We start from the raw sequence: 20,793 nt of genomic DNA on the forward strand, positions 1-20,793 counted from the left end.
TATTTCAGCCCCTTCGCTGCCTGCAGACTATTTCAGCCCATTCGCTGCCTGCAGACTATTTCAGCCAAACAGGCAAAAGTAAATATTTAACACTGTGCCCCAGTTAGAATCACTTCTGGCACTAAAGTGTTAATGGAAGATTTATTGTATATGAGGAAACGTCCCTGGATTTCTCAGCACCAAGGTAGTTGCTCCGGGCAACAGAGTTTCAATACCATCAACGCTTAGAGAGAAAAAAAACAAAAACCAAGAATTTCTTTTATACATTTGGCTTTGCCGTGTGACGTAGAGAGGGATAAATGGATTTGTGTGTCATAGCGCGAGGCCTTTACCTCTCGGAGATCAATGGCGAGAACTAGGAACTGTCTTTGTTCAGCGAAACACAACTGGAAAATGTCATTGAGCAATAATCAGGTGTGACCTTCTAACAAGGACGTGTGCGGAGCACAAACAAAGCTAAGATTACATTATCGCCCTTCCACCTACGCTCACAGCAAAGCTGATCTGTACAGGAGACTCTTGCAGACTATGGCCCTCATTCAGAGCCGTACGCTATTTGCGGTCGTTCGTTTAAAAACAAGGGGTGGCTATTCAAATGATCCGTACGCACATTGCAGTCTGTTCACACCTCTAAGTCTGAACGAGCGAGCAAAACATACGCTCGTTTTTTTTTTAAAAACGCCCCCTGGCCGCACGCATCCTACGTCATGTCCGCTATTTATTAGATTAATCGAGTACATCGACCAGCGTATGAACTGCTCGCTATTCTTGTGGTTGGTGTTTGCTACCACAAATTTGCGTGCAGTTCTGGCTATAAAATAACCCAGTGACGTGGTCAATGACACTGCTGTTTTAAATATACACACCCATAAAACGCCCGTTTTGACCTTTAAGCACGCCTGCGTTCGGATCTCCACTCCCCGTTTTCAAGCACCTTCCCCAGTTACCACCCACATACGCCTCATTCTGTCACTCAAAGTAGCAGGCACTCGCTATATAGCGAACAAACGATTTTCGGCCGCACTGACTGGTTCGCGCATGCGTACTAAAAATCGTACGCATGCGCAGATGTGCAAACATCGCTCGGAACGAGCGTACTGCCGCTAACGAGCGGCTCTGAATGAGGGCCTATGGGCCTAACGCAGATTCCCGATGTTCTAGAGTCTGTGCAGGATCCATTCTGCGAGTGTGCAGAATGGGTCCTGCTAACTCGCTCGCAGACTGGCAGTGATTGACAGTCTGCTGCCATTTGTGGGCGGGGAGGAGGTGGCGTGTCGCCGCCGTTGCGGGGGAGGGAAGAAGCCAGGATCTCAGTCAGCTGATGGAGATTTCTTGGCCCCTTCCTCTAAACTGCGGCGGCCAGCTGCAGGACCCCAGGGTCACCGCAGCCAGCCGATGTCACGCAGATTATCCGATGCTGCGTTGGACAACGCAGCTCGGTTAAGTAATGCACAGGGGGCATGATACCACCTGCTGCATTACCATATCTGCAAGGATCGCAATTGCAAAGCTACCTGTGTGTATACATCATATATCTATAGCCTGCGTGTATACATCATATATCTATAGCCTGCATGTATACATCATATATCTATAGCCTGCGTGCCTATATCATATCTATAGCCTGCGTGTATACATCATACTATAGCCTGCGTGCATACATCATATATCTATAGCCTGCGTGCATACATCATATATCTATAGCTTGCGTGTATACATCATATATCTATAGCTTGCGTGTATACATCATATCTATAGCCGGAGTGCATACATCATATATATATAGCCTGCGTGCATACATAATATATATATAGCCTGCGTGTATACTTCATATATCTATAGCCTGCGTGTATACATCATATCTATAGCCTGCGTGTATACATCATATCTATAGCCTGCGTGTATACATCATATATCTATAACCTGCGTGCATACATCATATATCTATAGCCTGCGTGCATACATCATATATCTATAGCCTGCGTGTATACATCATATCTATAGCCTGCGTGTATACATCATATCTATAGCCTGCGTGTATACATCATATATCTATAACCTGCGTGCATACATCATATATCTATAGCCTGCGTGCATACATCATATATCTATAGCCTGCGTGCATACATCATATATCTATAGCCTGCGTGTATACATCATATATCTATAGCCTGCGTGCAGCTTTGCAATTACGATCCTTGCAGAATCAGGCCTTATGTCTCCCCAACAGTCGTGGAACTGCAATTCCCACCATGGTCCTCTATGGGTAGCGTTAGCTAGGCCATGCTAGTTCCAGAGTCCCAACCTTTGCTACATACAAGCTCATGATGAAGGTGTATTGACACCGAAACGGCCATCGGGCCATTGCCACCACACCGCATATTGTCACCAGGTCATGGTTTTCAGAAGTATTGGCTGCTATGCCCATTCTGCACTTTATTCCTGGCTGCTCATGTATGCTTGGGTCTATGTGACACGCACTGTGGATATCATTTATGAGGCTGTATTTTTCACATATATAAAATGATTACTCCCTTGCATCTAATACAGTAATGCTGGTTCTCTTTTCTGCTTCTTTGGAAGTTGAATTTTGCATATATATATATATAGGCCCTCATTCAGAGCCGGACGCTCTGAGCATAGCGCACGCTCTGAATGAGGGCCGGCCTCCATGAAAATGGAGCGTCCTCCTGGACGCTCGTATAGCTGTGGGTCACCACCCACAGGCTATACGAGCGTGCATTTTGATGGCCGCGATAGTCGAGACCATCGCGACCATCGAAATTGCGAGCCGGAGCCTGCGGTTGAGGTTTTCAACCGCGAGCTCCGGAGTGATTTTGGCTCTATCAGAGCCAAAATCACTCCCACTGACATCACTAGTGATGTCAGTGGGCCGGCTTTTGACGGGAGGCGTTCCCGTGGGAACGCCCCCGTCAGGGAGGCACACCCCCGGCACGCCTACCAAAGGGGGCGTGCTGTCAATCAACATTGACAGCACGCCCCCTTTGATCGGACACAACGAGCGAAGGACTTTCCTTCGCTCGTCTCGTCTGGCGCATGCGCACGACGGAGCTCCCTCCGTCGTGCGCATGCTCAGTCCAGAACATCGACCCACTTGCGAGCGGACAGCCGCTTGCGAGTGGGTCTGAATCAGGCCCATATTCCATAGAACCTTTTTGAAGGTTGATTCCTTTTAACCCTTTGGCACCTGGAGGCACATGTTGTTTTATTCTCACCCGACCTTAAATGCCCAAGATGAATATATTATATTGTATATAATGATCTCAGGGCCTGATTCAGACCCGGTCGCGAGCACTGTGTGCTCGCAACTGGGTCGATGTTTGTCCACTGGGCATGCGCACGACGGAGCCGGCTCCGTCGCGCGCATGTGTGAGACCCGGCTAGCGACGGGTACTCCAATGCTCCGGATTTCCCACCAAAGGGGGCGAGCGGTCGATGGTGAATGACAGCTCGCCCCGTTTGGTAGGCGTGGCCGGGGGGTGGCTTCACAAACGGAGGCGTTCCCAAGCGAACGCCTGCCGTTTGTGGGCGGCCCCACTGACATCACCAGTGATGTCAGTGGGAGAGCTTCCAGCTCTATTAGAGCCAGAAGCTCTCTGGGGCTTGCGGCCACGAGACCCTACCACAAGGATCTCGTCACAAGCCTGATGGTCACGATGGTCTTGACCATCGCGACCATCAACCTGGCCGCTCGCTATAGCTGCTATGCGAGTGGCCAGGAGGCCGAACAAAAAAAAAAAAAAAAACGCCTTGATTCAGAGCGAGTGCTCGTTCAGAGCGTCCGGCTCTGAATCAGGGCCTCAGATCTAATCTTGAGAACGTAGATTAAAACAGAAAAAAAATCTATAGTTTTACAAGTGGCGAGAAATGTATTTTGTTCCATGTTAGTTTTAAACCTAGATGAGATAGAGATACAGAATATAGGGCTGAACACAAATTAGTCGCAATAGCTCCGGCATTGTGTTCGCAGAATTAAATGCGTATATTCATCCCTGCAGCCCGACCCTCCGCTTGCACCAATTCCATCTTTCGTACAAGAGATCCATGAGACAATAGGTGTGACTATGCGCACCCCCAACTCTGCGCAGCCCGAAATTCTGTCACCGCCCTCTTGCTAAGTTTATCCTGCGTGCCAATGCCCTGTTACCACCCAGTTACGCCCCTTCAGGCCTAAAGACCCCATACATCAGCAATTGATTGCAGCAATCGAGCAATTTGCAATCGATTGTGTATAAAAATCTTTCCCTTTTGCAATCGATTGAAAAAGGGAAAGATTTTTATACACAAATTGCACGACTGCTGCAGTCAATTGCTGATGTATGGGGGTCTTAAGCCGAGCTGAGTCTCAGTTGGATACGTCTGTGAATCAACCTTGCTTGCGTACGCTCGGAATCATGCGCAGTGCGAAAACACGCAGGATACATCTGCAAGTCACACTTGCAATGCACTTATCTCATCTAGAAGAACGCCACGCTCAGCATAAATGTGTCTGCCGGTACATGACGCGGGGGAACGCAACGCTAGCGGATTATTTATTGAGAGAACGAAGACAACAACCAACACTGCAGAAATGTGATCTATTATACAGCAGGTGACCAGACTTCCGCTGTAATGAAAGCAACAAGACGATTGCTCAGGTCGGCTAGGAGAGACCGACTGTAGCTCCACATTCACTCACCTGCCACCGGCTCCTTGGCAGGGAACAGCTTGTTGTCAACAGCTGCACTGATATCGGAGAAGACGTCCTCCTCATCCCGGTCAGCGTCAAACTGGAGAAAAACAGAGAGACATCTCATTACTCGCGTACCAATCCCCCTGATAATATTCTCTTTGTAAGATTTCTCTGTCAAACAAACCAGAGCTAGAGTAAATCTAAACTCAGACAGAAGATGTCGGGGACTGACAATGGCCTCCAGCGTACTGAATATAATACGCGGAACAGCGCAGGTGTCTATTCACATAGGGCTAGAAGAGGTACTTAGAGCTATATCCAGCATACAGAACAGAAGTAACATATAGAAGTAACATATAGTAATATAGGGGGGCTGCTAAACTGTTACATGTACCTATGCATTCCGGAGCTTGGCCCCTGTTCGGATTAGGCCCCAACTGCCGCATGCACAGACTGACATTTGCGGGAATATTTTAATTTCCTGTTTGAGTTTTTTACGTACATTCCCGATGTTCGGGAATCTACGCATTTGCCAGACCCGTACTGAGCATGTGCCGGACCCGTACTGCCATTTTGGGGAGGGGAGGGGGAGGCGATGACCTTTGTTTCACAAAACGTAGGCGTGTCGCCGCTGTTGTGGGAGAGTGACGAGGCCAGGATCTCCGCCAGCCTTTTTTCACCAACTGCCACGGCCACTTGAATTGAGGGGTCCTAATTAGCAGTGCTGATAGGCTTCTGCAAGAGTTTGGTCCCCTGGGCAGAGGTTCGGCAGTCCGTTAGTGAGGCTGAGTAAACACGCTGTTTAGACCATAAGCTGGCACTCCTTTGGTGGATGGGTGGTATGAAAAAGCAGCCAATTCTGATGCGTTTTGCTGTGTTGTACCCACAGCTTTATCACCTTTGATAAAGGAGTGCCAGCTTATGGTCTAAACAGCGTGTTTACTCAGCCTCACTAACGGACTGCCGAACCTCTGCCCAGGGGACCAAACTCTTGCGGAAGCCTATCAGCACTGCAAATTAGGACCCCTCAATTCAAGTGGACATTGGATTTGGTAATTATGAGTCTGGAATGATTTTCAGAACTTTACATGCTCAGTGCCATTGGATCACTATCTATTGGATCACTATCTATTGGATCACTATCTATTGGATCACTATCTATTGGATTACCATTTAAACCTCCCAGTATCTATAAGAGACCGAAGTGATTGGTGGATTGGATTGTTTTTATGTATATCCTTATACATTTTATTAATATTAATATGTATTACTAATATACTTTGCATGCTTTATTAAATCAGTAATTTTCCATTTTTTTCACTACTTTTGAGCACTGACTACCATCTTTTTATACAGCTGCTCTACGTTTGGGATTTTTATTTGTTCATTTGTTACTTTTGTGCCCTGTTCAGCGCTTCTACAGTATATTACTGTGTTTCTTTTGCGACCCCAAGGGTCACTTAGCCGGCCGATGGAACGCAACTCGGATCAATAACGCGTGCAGGAGGCATGACGCCAACTGCTGCATCACCATATTACAGTTATCGCAGCTGCTACCATGTAAGCGTCTGCGATAGTGCATTCATCCGGTGCTGAATCCGGCCCAGGGCCAGATTAACAATTGGACGGATGGAGCTGCAGCTCATGGCCCCCCTTCCGTAAAAAAAAGGGGCCACGGGACTTGGCGTTGGCAGAGTCACTGCGCCCGCCTCTCACCAGCCCTACTGCCGTCTTCCACCATTGTTCTCAGGGCTCTTATCAGCCGGCTGTATGTAAGCCGCAATGTGGTGTCACGACGTCACGTCAGGCATACAAAGACTAGGACGCAGTCGTCACGAGGACGATGCTGACTTGGAAGACGCTGCCCGGGGCAGACAGTGACAGGCGGCTCGGTGACAGCTGCATTAGTTACTTCGCATCATTGGTTCTGCCTACGAGGTAAATGACACAACATTTTGTGGGTTTCGTATAAAAGATCTGCAGTAAAAAGATAGACAATGTCTAGACAGACCCCAAATAGTAAACGGGCACAAAAGGTCGACAGGAACAAAAGGTCGACATTGAAAAAGATAGAGGTGCAAAAGGTCAACATCAAAATGGTCAACACAAAAACGGTCAACATTTTTTTTTTCTAATCCTAATCTTCACCCTAACCCTCCCTCCTGGTGCCTAGCCGTATCCTACGGGGCAGGTGCCTAACCCTAGCGGTCCCTGTAGACATTGTCGACCTTTTTAGTGTAGATCTATTCACTGGAACCCAAATTTTGTATCAATAAATGTATTATATTGCTACAATTCCTGTAACGACCCGCAACCCAGGTAACTGCATTCTCTGCATAACAGTGGGTTTGAGTTTAGTGGTTTGTTTCCTTGACTTTGATTTCACATTCAGTCATCAGAGTAATGTCAGCAGAAGTAATACAGAGCTTTTACACTGTCAGACGGGTGGACGGGGTCTGCGGAGCTAGAGGCAGAGCATTCCATAGAAATGACTCCTGCCAGCCATTAATGTACACTCTGCTCTGCACAGCTATTTACAGGGCAGGACTATTCATCTCGGCCCATTAGTCGGGGTTGGGTGACAATGGAGCTTCTTGTTGTCGTGCGTACGAAGGTGCTGAGGCTGCGAGTTGGTTGTGCGAAGCAGAAACTCGCTGCGCTCAGTCACAGCAATCAGACTTTCTTCAATGCACCAGAAAGAAAAACTTCCCTTCTGATTGTGATATTTATATACGGAGCGTCTGCCGCATGGGAAGGGCTCCTTTGTGAGGTTCTGCAGCTGTAGATGGGTTTATCCCCCCCCCCCCCCACCCAGCCGGCCTCCTGAAAATGCCGTAAACACGATTCAGGGAATTTAATGAGAACACCCACACAATTAAAAGTAAATGTTCTCCGACTGATAATAAAGACGATTTGCAATTGATGATGCATTTTCCTCGGCTTCCTTCTGATGGAAAATTTACACTATATTAAAGTTACTGTCTCACCCGTCTCTGCTTTCTGGGCCGGATTCAGCAAGCAGCGCGACTGAGAGGACGCACGCACTTGGCCGATGTTTGCGATCTGCGCCTGCATATGTATTGCATTGTGCGTGCGCGAACAGGTTGCTGTTCTCAGGGCTCTCTCAGAGTAGGCAGGGAGCCCGCAGAGACCTTCGATGCTGATTGACAGGAAGTGACGTTTGTGGGCGGTGACAAGGGGGTGGTCGGCCGAACGCAGGTGTGCCTGTGCGTTCGCACGCCGTTACAGGGGCGTTCATAAATTAATCTCAGCGGCCCTGCACGCAGCCGGGCGCCTCTCTGCGTGCAGGAATCTCTCAAGTCCTGTGGCAGGGTCAGGTCTACCTTTAGCTGACACGCAGCTTCGATGGTACTCGATGTTCCTGATGTTTACGCTGTCAATCACAGCATAGGTGGGGGGGGCTCTATGGGTTTCTCCTTCTTGTGCTGTGGGCTCCGTGCGCTTGCATTGATTAGCATATTATCGCAGCGGCTGGGTGCGTGCGTCTGCTAACGTGCGTTCCTTGCTGAATCAGGCCCTCTATTCACTGTAGGTTTACTGTTAACTATCGAGTTGTGTAAACAATGTTGCTCTTTGTGCTCAAGAGAAACTAACAAGGTAAATTATCTATCATGAATTATAAACGTAGACAACTCCTTGAGTTAAATCCCTTAGGGGTCTATGGGCCTGATTCAGAGCCACTCGTAAGCGGCAGCTCGTTCGCTCCGAGCGATGTTTGCCCAACTGCGCATGCGTACGGATCGTTATACGCATGCGCGAACCAGTCAGTGCGGTCGAAATTCATGTGCTCGCAAAATAGCGAATGCCTGATAATTTGAGTGACAGAATGAGGCGTATGTGGGTGGTAACAGGGGAAGGGGCTTGAAAACGGGGAGTGGAAATCCGATCGCAGGCGTGCTTAAAGGTCAAAACGGGCGTTTTAAGGGAGTGCATAATTAATCCAGCAGCGTCATTGACCACGTCACTGGGTTATTTTTAACTCAGAACTGCTCGCAAAATAGCGGTTTAAAAAACCAACCACAAGAATAGCGAGCAGTTCATACGCTGGTCGATGTACTCGATTAATCTAATAAATAGCGGACATGACGTATGGTGCAAGCGGCAAGGGGGCGTATTTTTCAAATTTACGTTCGCATGTTTTGCTCGCTCGTTCAGACTTAGAGGCGTGAACAGACCGCAAAGTGCGAATGGTTCATTTGAATAGCCAGCCCTTTTTAGAAAACGAACGACCGCAAATAGCGAGCGGCTCTGAATGAGGGCCTATATACTAAGCAGTGTTAGGAGACAGAGTGAAAAGTGATAAGAAAGTGATAAGGTGCCGGCCAATGAGCTCCCAACTGTCATTTTTCAAACACAGCCTGTGAGATGACAGTTAGGAGCTGATTGGCTGGCACCTTATCACTTTCTTATCACTTTTCACTCTGTCTCCTAACACTGCTTAGTAAATTGACCCCTTAAACTGATGTATTACACATTTTAACTTTTTTTTTTTTAATTCTTTTAACGCTCCGCTACATTTTTCGCTCAATGGGGAACTACCAAAGTACAGTACACATATACACACGGCCGGACTGGCCATCGAGCAGCTGAGCGCTGCACGGTGAGTGGTCACACTTTCATGTGTCCGATTCGGGATCATTAATATCAGCCGGGGCTACTGGTAATTCAAGTTACTTTCCTGTAATTGAACTATCGGAGACTGTGATTTTTACTACTTCTGCGCAGGTACCAGACCTGGGATTAGTATCATTCCGCTCTACCAGTCAATTTACTTAGATTAGTTCAGTTTCCTACAGGTATTTCTTTGTTTGATTTGTCACAATTGGTTTCAGTGTTGACATTTTACCCGGAAAATAACTGCTATAAATTATTATTATTATTATTATTATTATTATTATTATTATTTTGTACTGTTACACACAATTATTACATTTAGTATTTTTATTAGTGCCATGGAATCTCTCTCTCTTTTTTTGGGGGGTCCTTAATCATAAATATCCAGCAATCTTGGTGACTACATGGATGTCAGAAGACGGGACCGTGTCACATAGCAGCCTGCGTTCCCCGCTACTAGGAGGGTCTGCTGGTCATCCGGTTACGTGGGACCTACAGTAATACAGCACTAAAATGGTGCTTTGCAAATGGGTCACTGATGAGGATGGCAAGGACTGAGGGCCTAATTCAGAGCCGGACGCTCTGACAGAGCGCTCGCTCTGAATCAGGGCCGGGCATTTTTCTTTTCAGAACAGCCTCCTGGCCGCTCGCATAGCTGTGGGTGACCACCCACAGCTATAATAGCAAGCGGCCATGATGATGGTCGTGATGGTCAAGACCATCGCGACCATCGGGCTTGTGACGAGACCCTTGAGGTAGGGTCTCGTTGCCACAAGCCCCAGAAAGCTTTCGGCTCTAACAGAGCAGAAAGCTCTCCCACTGACATCACTTGTGATGTCAGTGGGGCCGGGCCACCAGACGGTAGGCGTTCCCATGGTCTGCCCACCAAAGGGGGCGTGCTGTCACTCAACATCGACAGCACGCCCCCTTTGGTACGAGACCCGGAACGACGGAGCGCCCGTCACTATCCGGGTCTCGCGCATGCGCACTGGCCTACCATCGACCCAGTTGCCAGCGCACAGCGCTTGCGACTGGGTCTGAATCAGGCCCACAGTGCGGCCTCTCTGGGCAGCAAATTACTGCAAGTTGCACTTACAGGATATCCACTCAAAAGAGTCGACAATCACTATGTCGACAAACATGTTGACATCAGAATGTCATATGTTATCATGCAGAGGTGTTAAAATGTCAACATCTAAGATGTCGACGTGGACAAAATGTCGACATGACGTGCCGACAGTGAAAATGTTGACCTTAGGGTTAGATGTCACCATTGTGAATATGTTGACGTTGTGGCAGTGTCAACATTATGTAGTCGACATACAGTACATGTCAAAACTATGTAGTTGACATACTGTATGTCGATATTGCAAACACTGACGTAACATATGTATCCCATCTACAGAGGGTTAGGTACGGGATGCTGACTCCAGCATCGCGACAGGGTTAGGATACCGACACCTGTCAGTAAGTATCCTAACCCTAACTCTTCCCCTAAACCTAACCCTCTCTCCATGCAGCCTAAACCTAACCCCCCTCCCCCACAGGCTAAACCTAACCCTCCCCCTAGTGCCTAACCCTCCCCCTAACCCCAATACTTACCGTTGGGATATCAGCGGTCGGGATTCTGGTGCCGGGATTCTGACTGATGTCGGGATTTTGGCACCGGCATTTTGAGCGCCTACTTCCGAGATTTAAACTACATCCCTCTAAAGACCGTGTTACCCTGTGATAAGCTCTAGTAGACCATTGATCTCTAACGTTCCATTCCAGCTTCATCCTGTTCTGTGTAACGGCAGCAGAATAGGACAAAGCTGAACAGGAGCTGGGGGTCTCCGTCCATGCATCAAACTGCAGCGCTCAGCTAGTAGGCAAAGCTCCGGCCTTTCCCAGCACTAGAACATCTATTGTGCGCATTGCAAGGACAGAACATCATGTTTATTGGAGAACCTGTATAAATAGTATCTGTAACTTCAGCTAGGACATAGGGCAAGGATGTGGCTGGTCCTCACATCTCACAACCCCATCTTCCCTTCCCTCCTTCTCATATAGTGCTGCTTCCCTCATTATAGGAGCACTCCTCATAGGGAACTTTGCAGGACGGGCACCGGGACAGAGACCCCCCATAAGGATGCCCCAGATCCATGCATGTCTCAGGGGCAGGCTGGTCAGGCCCAGAAAGAGCTGGGCTACAACAGGGGAATTACTAGATTTTGGGTCAAGCCCATCAGCCAAACACAACACACACCTAATGGCTCTGACTAGGTCACGCTCGTGGTATCAATCTTCCCAGTGACACAAACGGAAGAGGAGATGTCAGCTTCTCGTTGCTACAACCACGTAACAATATACAGTATATAAAATAAGTTGCTGGAAACAAAAAAAGTATAAATGAATAATGCATACTTATCTAATGTCCAGGAGACTTTGGGGGGCTCTCCCGGGGGTGTAGGCCAGCCTCCAGCATGCACTACCCCAGTGTAGTGGGCGGTGTGGGGACTTGATTATGTAATTTGCACTGAATTGCATAATTATGGACCCCACTCACTTTAGACACAAATCAAAGCTTTGAACTGTAGGAGACTGGTGTTAGCACTCTGTCCTGCACACCTTGTATTGTGCAGTTTTGTGGTTCTCCACTGGGGGCTGCTGCCCCGACACTGCACTGCCTGGAATGATGGGATTTACCTGTAAGGAGTTCATTCTGTCTAATTAGCTGCACATGTAGTGCAGCTAGTTATCTCCTCTCTCTGACTTAAGGCCCCCATACATCAGAGATTCACTGCAGCAATCGTGCAATTTGCAATCGATTGTGTATAAAAATGTTTCCCTTTTACAATCGATTGTGGCAATCTGCAATCGATTGAAAAAGGGAAAGATTTTTATACACAATCAATTGCAAATTGCACGATTGCTGCAATCAATTACTGATGTATGGGGGCCTTTAGTTAGTGGCTGGTCATTGATGTTTCTTTGACTCTCTGTGTGTGGTCTCCTTGTACTGAGGGCCTGATTCAGACCCGGTCGCAAGCGCTGAGCGCTCACAACCGGGTCAATGGTGGCCCACAGCGCATGCGCACGACGGAGCCGGCTCCGTCGTGCGCGAGACCCAGATGGCGCCGGGCACTCCGTCGCTCCGGGTCTCGTACCAAAGGGGGCGTGCTGTCGATGTTGAGTGACAGCACGCTCCCTTTGGTGGGCAGGCCGGGGGAGTGGCTGCCCAAACGGAGGCGTTCCCATGTGAACGCCTCCGTTTGGGACCGGCCCCACTGACATCACGAGTGATGTCAGTGGGAGACATTTCGGCTCTGTTAGAGCCGAAAGCTCTCTGGGGCTTGCGGCAACGAGACCTCACCATCGCGACCATCTTCCTGGCCGCTCGCTACAGCTGTGGGTGGTCACCCACAGCTATGCGATTGGCCAGAAGACCGTTCTAAAAAAAAAAATAGCCCGGTCCTGATTCAGAGCGAGCGCTTTGTCAGAGCGCCCGGCTCTGAATCAGGACCTGAATCTCTGTGCCAGATACTACAGGTCTGTTACCAGTGTTATCCTGGACTCTAGCTCAGCTCTGTTACACAGCATTCAGCAAACCTGCACATTTCCGGTGTATTTTCCAAGTGTGTTCTGCAGACCTGCATTTCCCTAATGACTGTGAACTCCCAGTGAGTATCCTGTGTTATGTTCCCGGGTAGTTTCATGCCTGTGTTTGCTGTGGCTCTCTGCCTGAGCTCTGGAACCCATTTGTCTGCAGCCTTTTCATGAAATATCCTGTAACTGGGACTTTTGTTTATCTGCCTGCCCACTGCGGAGACACGCCAGTATAAACCATTTCTAGATTTCTCTGCCTGCATGCCATTGACTGTGTTTTGTATTATTTGAACACTCTCCACCAGCTTTCAAGGACTTCACATACCCTGCATTGACGTATACTCCACGCAATAAACCTTTTATACACATTCATCTACAATCTGTATTTGTATTCTGCACATGCTGAGGCTATAACAGCTGGGCTATGTGTCCTGAATCACATGAAACCCCTATAAACTCATCACTTCCTGACACTGACGTGTGACATCTGGGGGCACCTGAGGGAGATGTCACTGTCCTAGCGCAGCAGCTTGTACGCTGTAGAAAACGTGAGAACACTTACTGATAACTCTAACGGACTTGATAATTAAGGTGTGTTCTCCAGAAAGTACATTTCTATCGGGCAACTGATGTCCCAGGATAAAATGACAAACAAGTATATAACTATTATTTTATAGTAGTGACACTAATACCCCTTTTACACCAGAGCAAAAACCTGTGTTTTTGCTGTGTCTACCCGGGTCGCAGCTCAGTGTAAAAGGGTCCCTGAAAAATAACCTGGGTCAAGTGACCCTGCAATCCAACCCAGGTAGCTACCAGGGTTGGACCCAGGATGGACCCAGGTAATGGTGCAGTGTAAACGGTGCAACCCGGGTTATCTGACCTGGGTCATGCCTAAAATGAGCGGATTGGTGGTTGTGGAGCATTCACCTCCCACTTTTTATGACCTCACAGGTTTAGCAGGGCAGACCTGAGTTCAGTGTGAACAGGGCTGACCTGGGATTAACCCAGATCAAAGGTGCAGTGTAAATGGGTCTGACCTGGGTTGGAACCATGTCCAAAAACCCAGGTCGGACCTGGGTTTTTGGTGGAAAAGAGGTATAAGCCAAACAAGATAACAAACGGAGAAATTAAGCTTAAATGAATAATGAATTTAGTCATCCTAGCACATGATTAGGTTATATCAAAATAAGTAAAATCTAGTGGCACCGCTAATTGGTTACATGAATTATTTTTATATAACTGAAAAAACAACATAACCTTTAATAAGGTATTCAAAGTCCCAGTGATGCCAATTATCCGGACTTCATCTTAAAGGTACGTACACACGGGACGCTCGTCAGCAATAACTATATCGCTGAACGATCTCCTTGCACCTTCCCGGTGTGCTGGAAGATCGATATCGATCATCCAGCACACTACCAACGATGGGCCAGTCGCGGGTCCCTATGTAACCTGGTCGATATTGACCACATTGGACTGCATACACGGGCGATGGACGATATAGTTATTGTCCATACGTGCCCGCGCATTGCAGGTCGTTGTTGGGCTGGAAGGCACCAAAAAATGCACGATATGATCGATATCGTTCATATCGCAAATTTTTATCGTACTGTGTGCACGCACTATTAAAGGTGAGTGGATATGCAAGATTCCAGGGTATATATAGTTCTTATCTTGTGCTCTGTATATTCAATCCTGACCATGAAACTCGAAGAAAAAACAAGAACATAGTGCAAAACCAAAATGGCAGAAATATATGGTATTTAATATTCCATTGCACTCACATTTGAAATTTAAAAAAACGCATGTTAAGATATCAAGATGTGTACTTCTTCTCTTGTTCCGTATACACTCAGGACCTCATTCAGAGTCTCTCGTTAGGGCTCGCTGGGAGCGATAATCGCACATCTGCGCATGCGTATAAGTCGCAGTGCAAGTGCGCAAGTAATTCGTTGCGATCTGATTTTGCTAGCTCGCAAGCCACTTTCAGGTCGCTGCTTTGAGTGACGGATTGCGCCGTTTGTGGGTGGTAACAGGGGAAGGTGCTTGTGAACGGGGGTGTGGATGTGTGAACGCAGGCGTGTCTGACCGTCAGAACGGCGTTTAATGGGTGTGCATAATTAGCAAAGTAGCGTCACGTGACTTGGTTGTTTTTTAGCCAGAACTGCTCGCAGTGCTTGGGGTAGGTTAGGTCAACTCTAAGCGCTGCGAGCAGCTCTGATGACCCTCGATGTTCACGATTAATCAGACTCTTCCCGGAGATGACGTGTGCTGCGAGTGACAGGTGGGAAGTTTGATAGCTCAGCGTACGCTAACTGCCGTCGTTCACTAAGATATAGAGGGCGTCCTTACAGCGCAAAGAGCGATCGCTTGATTTGCATACCTGGCCCCTTTTTGCAAGTGACCGATCGCATCTTGTGAGAGACTCTGAATGAGGGCCTCAGTCTGGACCATGCAACTCAAAAAGAAAAGAGCATAGTGCAACAGCAGAATTGTAAAGATAAAATGTATTTAATATTCCATTACACTCACATTTAGTGGATGATAAAAGAGCATGTCCATAAAAGTAAGCAGGATACTTCTGACACGATACATAAGGCAATACAGCAATTTTCACCATGGAAAATAGGGTGAAGCACCAACAAGTCTCAGTACCCGTGGTGTCAGTCCAAGCATCCAGCTTAAGCTGGGCATACACGTCCAGATAAAATGCCTGCCAGCCGCAGATGTCCAAGGCATATACTGTGAGATATCTCATAGTGTATTAGCCCGACATCTGCGCTCCGCCCCCGGGGGAGGAGACATTTCCCTGGTCCTACCCCCGACATCTGCGCTCCACTCCCGGGGGAGGAGACATTTCCCTGGTCCTACCCCCAACATCTGCGCTCCGCCCCGGGGGAGGAGACATTTCCCTGGTCCAACCCCCGACATCTGCGCTCCGCCCCCGGGGGAGGAGACATTTCCCTGGTCCTACCCCTGACATCTGTGCTCTGCCCCCGGGGGCGGAGACATTTCCCTGTTCCTACCCCCGACATCTGCGCTCCGCCCCGGGGGAGGAGACATTTCTCTGGTCCTACCCCTGACATCTGCGCTCCGCCCCCGGGGAGGAGACATTTCCCTGGTCCTACCCCCGACATCTGCGCTCCGCCCCGGGGGAGGAGACATTTCTCTGGTCCTACCCCTGACATCTGCACTGCGCCCCCGGGGGAGGAGACATTTCCCTGGTCCTACCCCTGACATCTGCGCTCCGCCCCGGGGGAGGAGACATTTCCCTGGTCCTACCCCCGACATCTGCGCTCCGCCCCCGGGGGAGGAGACATTTCCCTGTTCCTACCCCCGACATCTGCGCTCCGCCCCGGGGGAGGAGACATTTCTCTGGTCCTACCCCTGACATCTGCGCTCCGCCCCCGGGGAGGAGACATTTCCCTGGTCCTACCCCCGACATCTGCGCTCCGCCCCGGGGGAGGAGACATTTCTCTGGTCCTACCCCTGACATCTGCACTCCGCCCCCGGGGGAGGAGACATTTCCCTGGTCCTACCCCTGACATCTGCGCTCCGCCCCCCGGGGGAGGAGACATTTCCCTGTTCCTTCCATGGGAAGGAACACAGGAAATGTTGGTCTGTTGGCCGCAGCTGGGCATACAGTACCCGATGCGGCCGACAGGTTACCCCCTAAATATCGCATCGGATGGGAATGCTGGACAATCCAGCATGCCCGACCGAGCATTATTTAACGATCGGTTGGTCGCACACACGATACAATTATCGAGGCGATCCACGGATATCGGGCTGATTGCCCCGATAATTGTAGCGTGTATGGCCAGCTTAAGATCTTACACAACACCTAGAGATTATCTGTCCAACCATCCAACTAGTTGATTGGTTGGAATGAAAATCTGGTAACGTATGGGAGTAACTGACAATCAGCAATTTGCTCCTAAACGCCAGAAAATGGACAAAAACTGTTGTTTGAACAAATTGTTTAGAGGAAACATTTAACGAACTTGTCTGACGTCATTTTCATCCGTTTTCTGGCATTTAGAAGCAAATTGCTGATCATCAGCTACTCCCATACGTTACCAGATTTTCATTCCAACCAATCAACTAGTTGGATGGTTGGACAGAAAATCTTTACGTGTGTACTCAGCTTTAGTTCATATCAGGGTAGAAAAGTAAAGCAAGGTGGAACTTTGTGACTCTGATATGTACTAAGACTGGCATTGTGTAAGATCTAAGCTGGATGTTTGTACTGAAACCATAGGTAATAATGAAATAAAATAATTCATGTAACCAATTAGAGGGTTACTATATTCTACTTATTTTGATAAGGTTGCTAAAAGGGGTTGGAATAATCTGGGCTGCCTTTATAGTTTTACTGCGCAAAAACATAGTTTATATATATATATATATAATTATTACGGTGTGTGTAAAATATATATATATATATATATATATATATATATATATATATGTATATATATATATATGTATGTATGTGATTAGGTTATAACTAGATATAAATGCCTCATAAACTGAGAGGTTGCTATTCACAAAGAGATCAGGCCTTTTATAGAGAGGGAGATAGTTCATCATTATAAGTGCGTGTGTGCAAATGCTGAAAGTTTTAATATTTCAATCATTTACTTCCGCATGGTGAGGGACGGTGGTATTAAGACTGGATGCTGAGTACACAAGACATGCAGAGCAGTCTCACGCTGAAGTCACTCTTCTGTCCAGGGAGGTCTCCTTGTGAGAGTGTCAGGGTTCGCATGCTGGCATTTGTTGTTCCACAATTGTCCGCCTGCTATGGCATTAAACCCCTGGCTGGTTCAGCCTGGTGCTAGTTATTGGAAAATAGGGGAAACTCATGCCGTTTCTTCCCAAAACTTTCATGAGCCAGCCCAGGCTGGGAGGTCCTAGGCTGGTTATGGATTAGGGAGGGATCCTAAAAAATTTTATTTTTATTTTAACTCTTTAATGACATTTTAATCTAATGAAGCCTGCACAGATCATACTGATCTGTGCAGGGCTTCTCCCAAACTCGCTTGCCACAGGCAGGACTATTGTTTGGGCAGTTTGCAGAATCAATGGAAAATAGACCAAAACCTAGATTCCCTCAAGATGTGGGATGATATGGTGTATAAGTCTGAATGTATTAAATTGCCAGCTAAATATTTATCTTTGGTCGCACTCTCCCGCATAATACCGGATTTATCTGTATCTGTAGTGGCCTGGCGTTCCCGAGGAATTGAGGACCTCATTCAGAGTCGGTCGAAGCGGCCGCACGGTCGTACGCCACCGATGTTCGCTATACTGCGCATGCGTAAAGTTCGCAATGCGCGTGCGCAAACTAGCCGCTACGATCAGAAATTTCTCTCTCCTTGAACACAGCCAGGTCGGTAGTTTGAGTGACAGATTGAGGCGTTTGTGGGTGGTAACAGGGGAAGGTGCTTTAAAATGGGGAGTGGAGATCCGAACGCAGGCGTGCCTAATTATGCGAACGGCGTTTTATGGGAGTGCATACGGATTATGGGAGTGCATAATTAACAAAGTAACGTCATGGCACATGTGACATGGGAGGTTTTTACACTGACATGATCGTAGTGCTTAAGAGAGGGTATGGTCAACCTTAAGCTCTACGACCAGTGTCGATGGTTCCCGATGGTCTCGATTAATCCTTATATGCCCGGAGATGACGTGTAATGCATACGAGAAGGGGGCGTATTTTTTTGTCTTCCGACCGCTTCCTCCCCTTGGTCGGCCAACTACCGATCCGAACTTAGGGACGCAACTTGCGAGGGAATCATTTGAATATCCGGCCCCTTTTTCTGTACGACCGTGCGGCCGCTTCGACCGACTCTGAATGAGATCCTGAGACCATTGCAGATATTTCGAGCTCTACTTTACTTATTCTGTTTCCCCAAATACAATCCCAATTTCACCTTCCACCTGGTGAACTATTTACTCCGTATCCAGCATTGGGTGGCTAGTTCTGCTAAAGTGAGAGGCTCTCTGGAGTTGCCTTCAGCAGATATTTTGGCTAAAATGACGAGAGGTAACTCAAAGGGGTTTATTAGGTTTTGGTCCACCCTTGGTCTTGGGGTTGGCCCTCCAGTTAAGTCCAAGGGCCTGATTCAGAGGTGCTTGCTCTGAATCAGGGCGGATATTTTTTAAACAAAAAAAAATCCGCCTCCAGGCAGCTCGCATAGCTGTGGGTGACCACCACAGCTTTTGCGAGCAGCCTGGCGATGGTCACAATTATCACGACCATCGGGCTTACGACGAGACCCTTGTGGTCTCGGTTCCCGCAAGCCCGAGTGAACTACCTGCTCTAATAGAGCATGAAGTTCACTACTGACATCACGAATTATGTCAGTAGGGCCGCCCACAAATGGCAGGCGTTCCTTCGGAAATGCCTCTTTGTCCAGCCACCCCCCTCCCCGCCTACAAAACGGGACGAGCTGTCAATCAACATCGACAGCCTCCCCATTTTGTAGTGAGCCCCGGAGCGAGTGAAGTTCTCACTCACTCCAGGGCACGTGCACGCCGCGCGTGCGCACTGGCCGACCATCGACCCGCTTGTGAGTGCTATGCGCTCGCGAGCGTGTCTGAATCAGGTCCCAAGTTCAGTGGGAATTGGATCTTCAGGAGTCATATACTCTCCAGCGATGGGAATCTATTTATACAACGGCCCACAAAATTGTCCAAATGTTATAACCATTTGGAGTTACAATATAAAATACTGCATAGGTTATATTTCACCCCAGCCAAATTACATGTAAAGTGGCCTGCTCAGTCACAGTATTGCTGGAGGAGTTGAGGGAATGTTGGAGACATATTCCACATTTTCTGGAGTTGTTTTCATCTCCAGGCTTTGTGGCGAGAGGTGTTTGATTTGGCTTCCAAAGTTTTGAATGTTAATTTGCACCCATCCCCTTCCTTGGCACTACTTCATGTTTATCCATCAAGCCTGTCCCACAGCGACTGTTATATACTCAGTCACATCCTAATAGCCGCTAAAACAGCTATAGCACAACTATGGAAATCTCCTTCCCTGCCTTCTATATATGGGGCCTGATTCAGAGCCGGACGCAAGTGGCTGCTCGTTCGCTCCGAGCGATGTTTGCCCAACTGCGCATGCGTACGGATCGTAATACGCATGCGCGAACCACTCAGTGCGGCCGAAATTCATGTGCTCGCAAAATAGCGAATGCCTGATAATTTGAGTGACAGAAAGAGGCGTATGTGGGTGGTAACAGGGGAAGGTGCTTGAAAACGGGGAGTGGACATCCGATCGCAGGCGTGCTTAAAGGTCAAAACGGGCGTTTTATGGGTGTGCATAATTAAAACAGCAGCGTCATTGACCACGTCACTGGGTTATTTTATAGCCAGAACTGCTCGCAAAATTGTGGTAGCAAAAACCAACCACAAGAATAGCGAGCAGCTCATACCCTGGTCGATGTACTCGATTAATCTAATAAATAGCGGACATGACGTAGGAGGCGAGCGGCCAGGGGGCGTAGTTATCCAAAAAACGAACGCAAGTTTTGTTCGCTCGTTCAGACCTAGAGGCGTGAACAGACCGCAAACAGCGAACGGTTCATTTGAATAGCCAGCCCTTGTTTTAGAACGAACGACCGCAAATAGCGAGTGGCTCTGAATCAGGCCCATAGTTATTTATAAGGTACAGTTTGCATTCCTGATGGAAACAGCAGATGTTACTTATTCCACGTCGGCTTCATCGTCGCTGATGCTATGGTTTAAATGGCATGAACATGTAACTGATGATGAGGGTGCGGGTCTCCTGCTTAGGGATATGTCTTTATTAACCTAAAGCTGTCTATACTATTAGCCCTTTCTCCTGGTTCTGGTAC

General features: G+C 48.0%; 1 protein-coding gene across 2 annotated transcripts in view; it reads right to left on the bottom strand.

Annotated features, from left to right (window-relative positions):
* Window positions 1-20,793, bottom strand: part of AK5 (adenylate kinase 5) — a 242,277-nt gene that overhangs the window by 73,828 nt on the left and 147,656 nt on the right. For both annotated transcript variants that reach the window (XM_088450068.1, XM_088450069.1), the window contains exon 7: window positions 4,700-4,790. In XM_088450068.1, the coding sequence (XP_088306194.1) occupies window positions 4,700-4,790 (91 nt within the window). The remainder of the gene's footprint in view (window positions 1-4,699; window positions 4,791-20,793) is intronic.

Source organism: Taudactylus pleione, unplaced genomic scaffold, assembly GCF_031769625.1.
Source record: "Taudactylus pleione unplaced genomic scaffold, aTauple2 ptg000506l, whole genome shotgun sequence".
Classification (NCBI taxonomy): domain Eukaryota; kingdom Metazoa; phylum Chordata; class Amphibia; order Anura; family Myobatrachidae; genus Taudactylus; species Taudactylus pleione.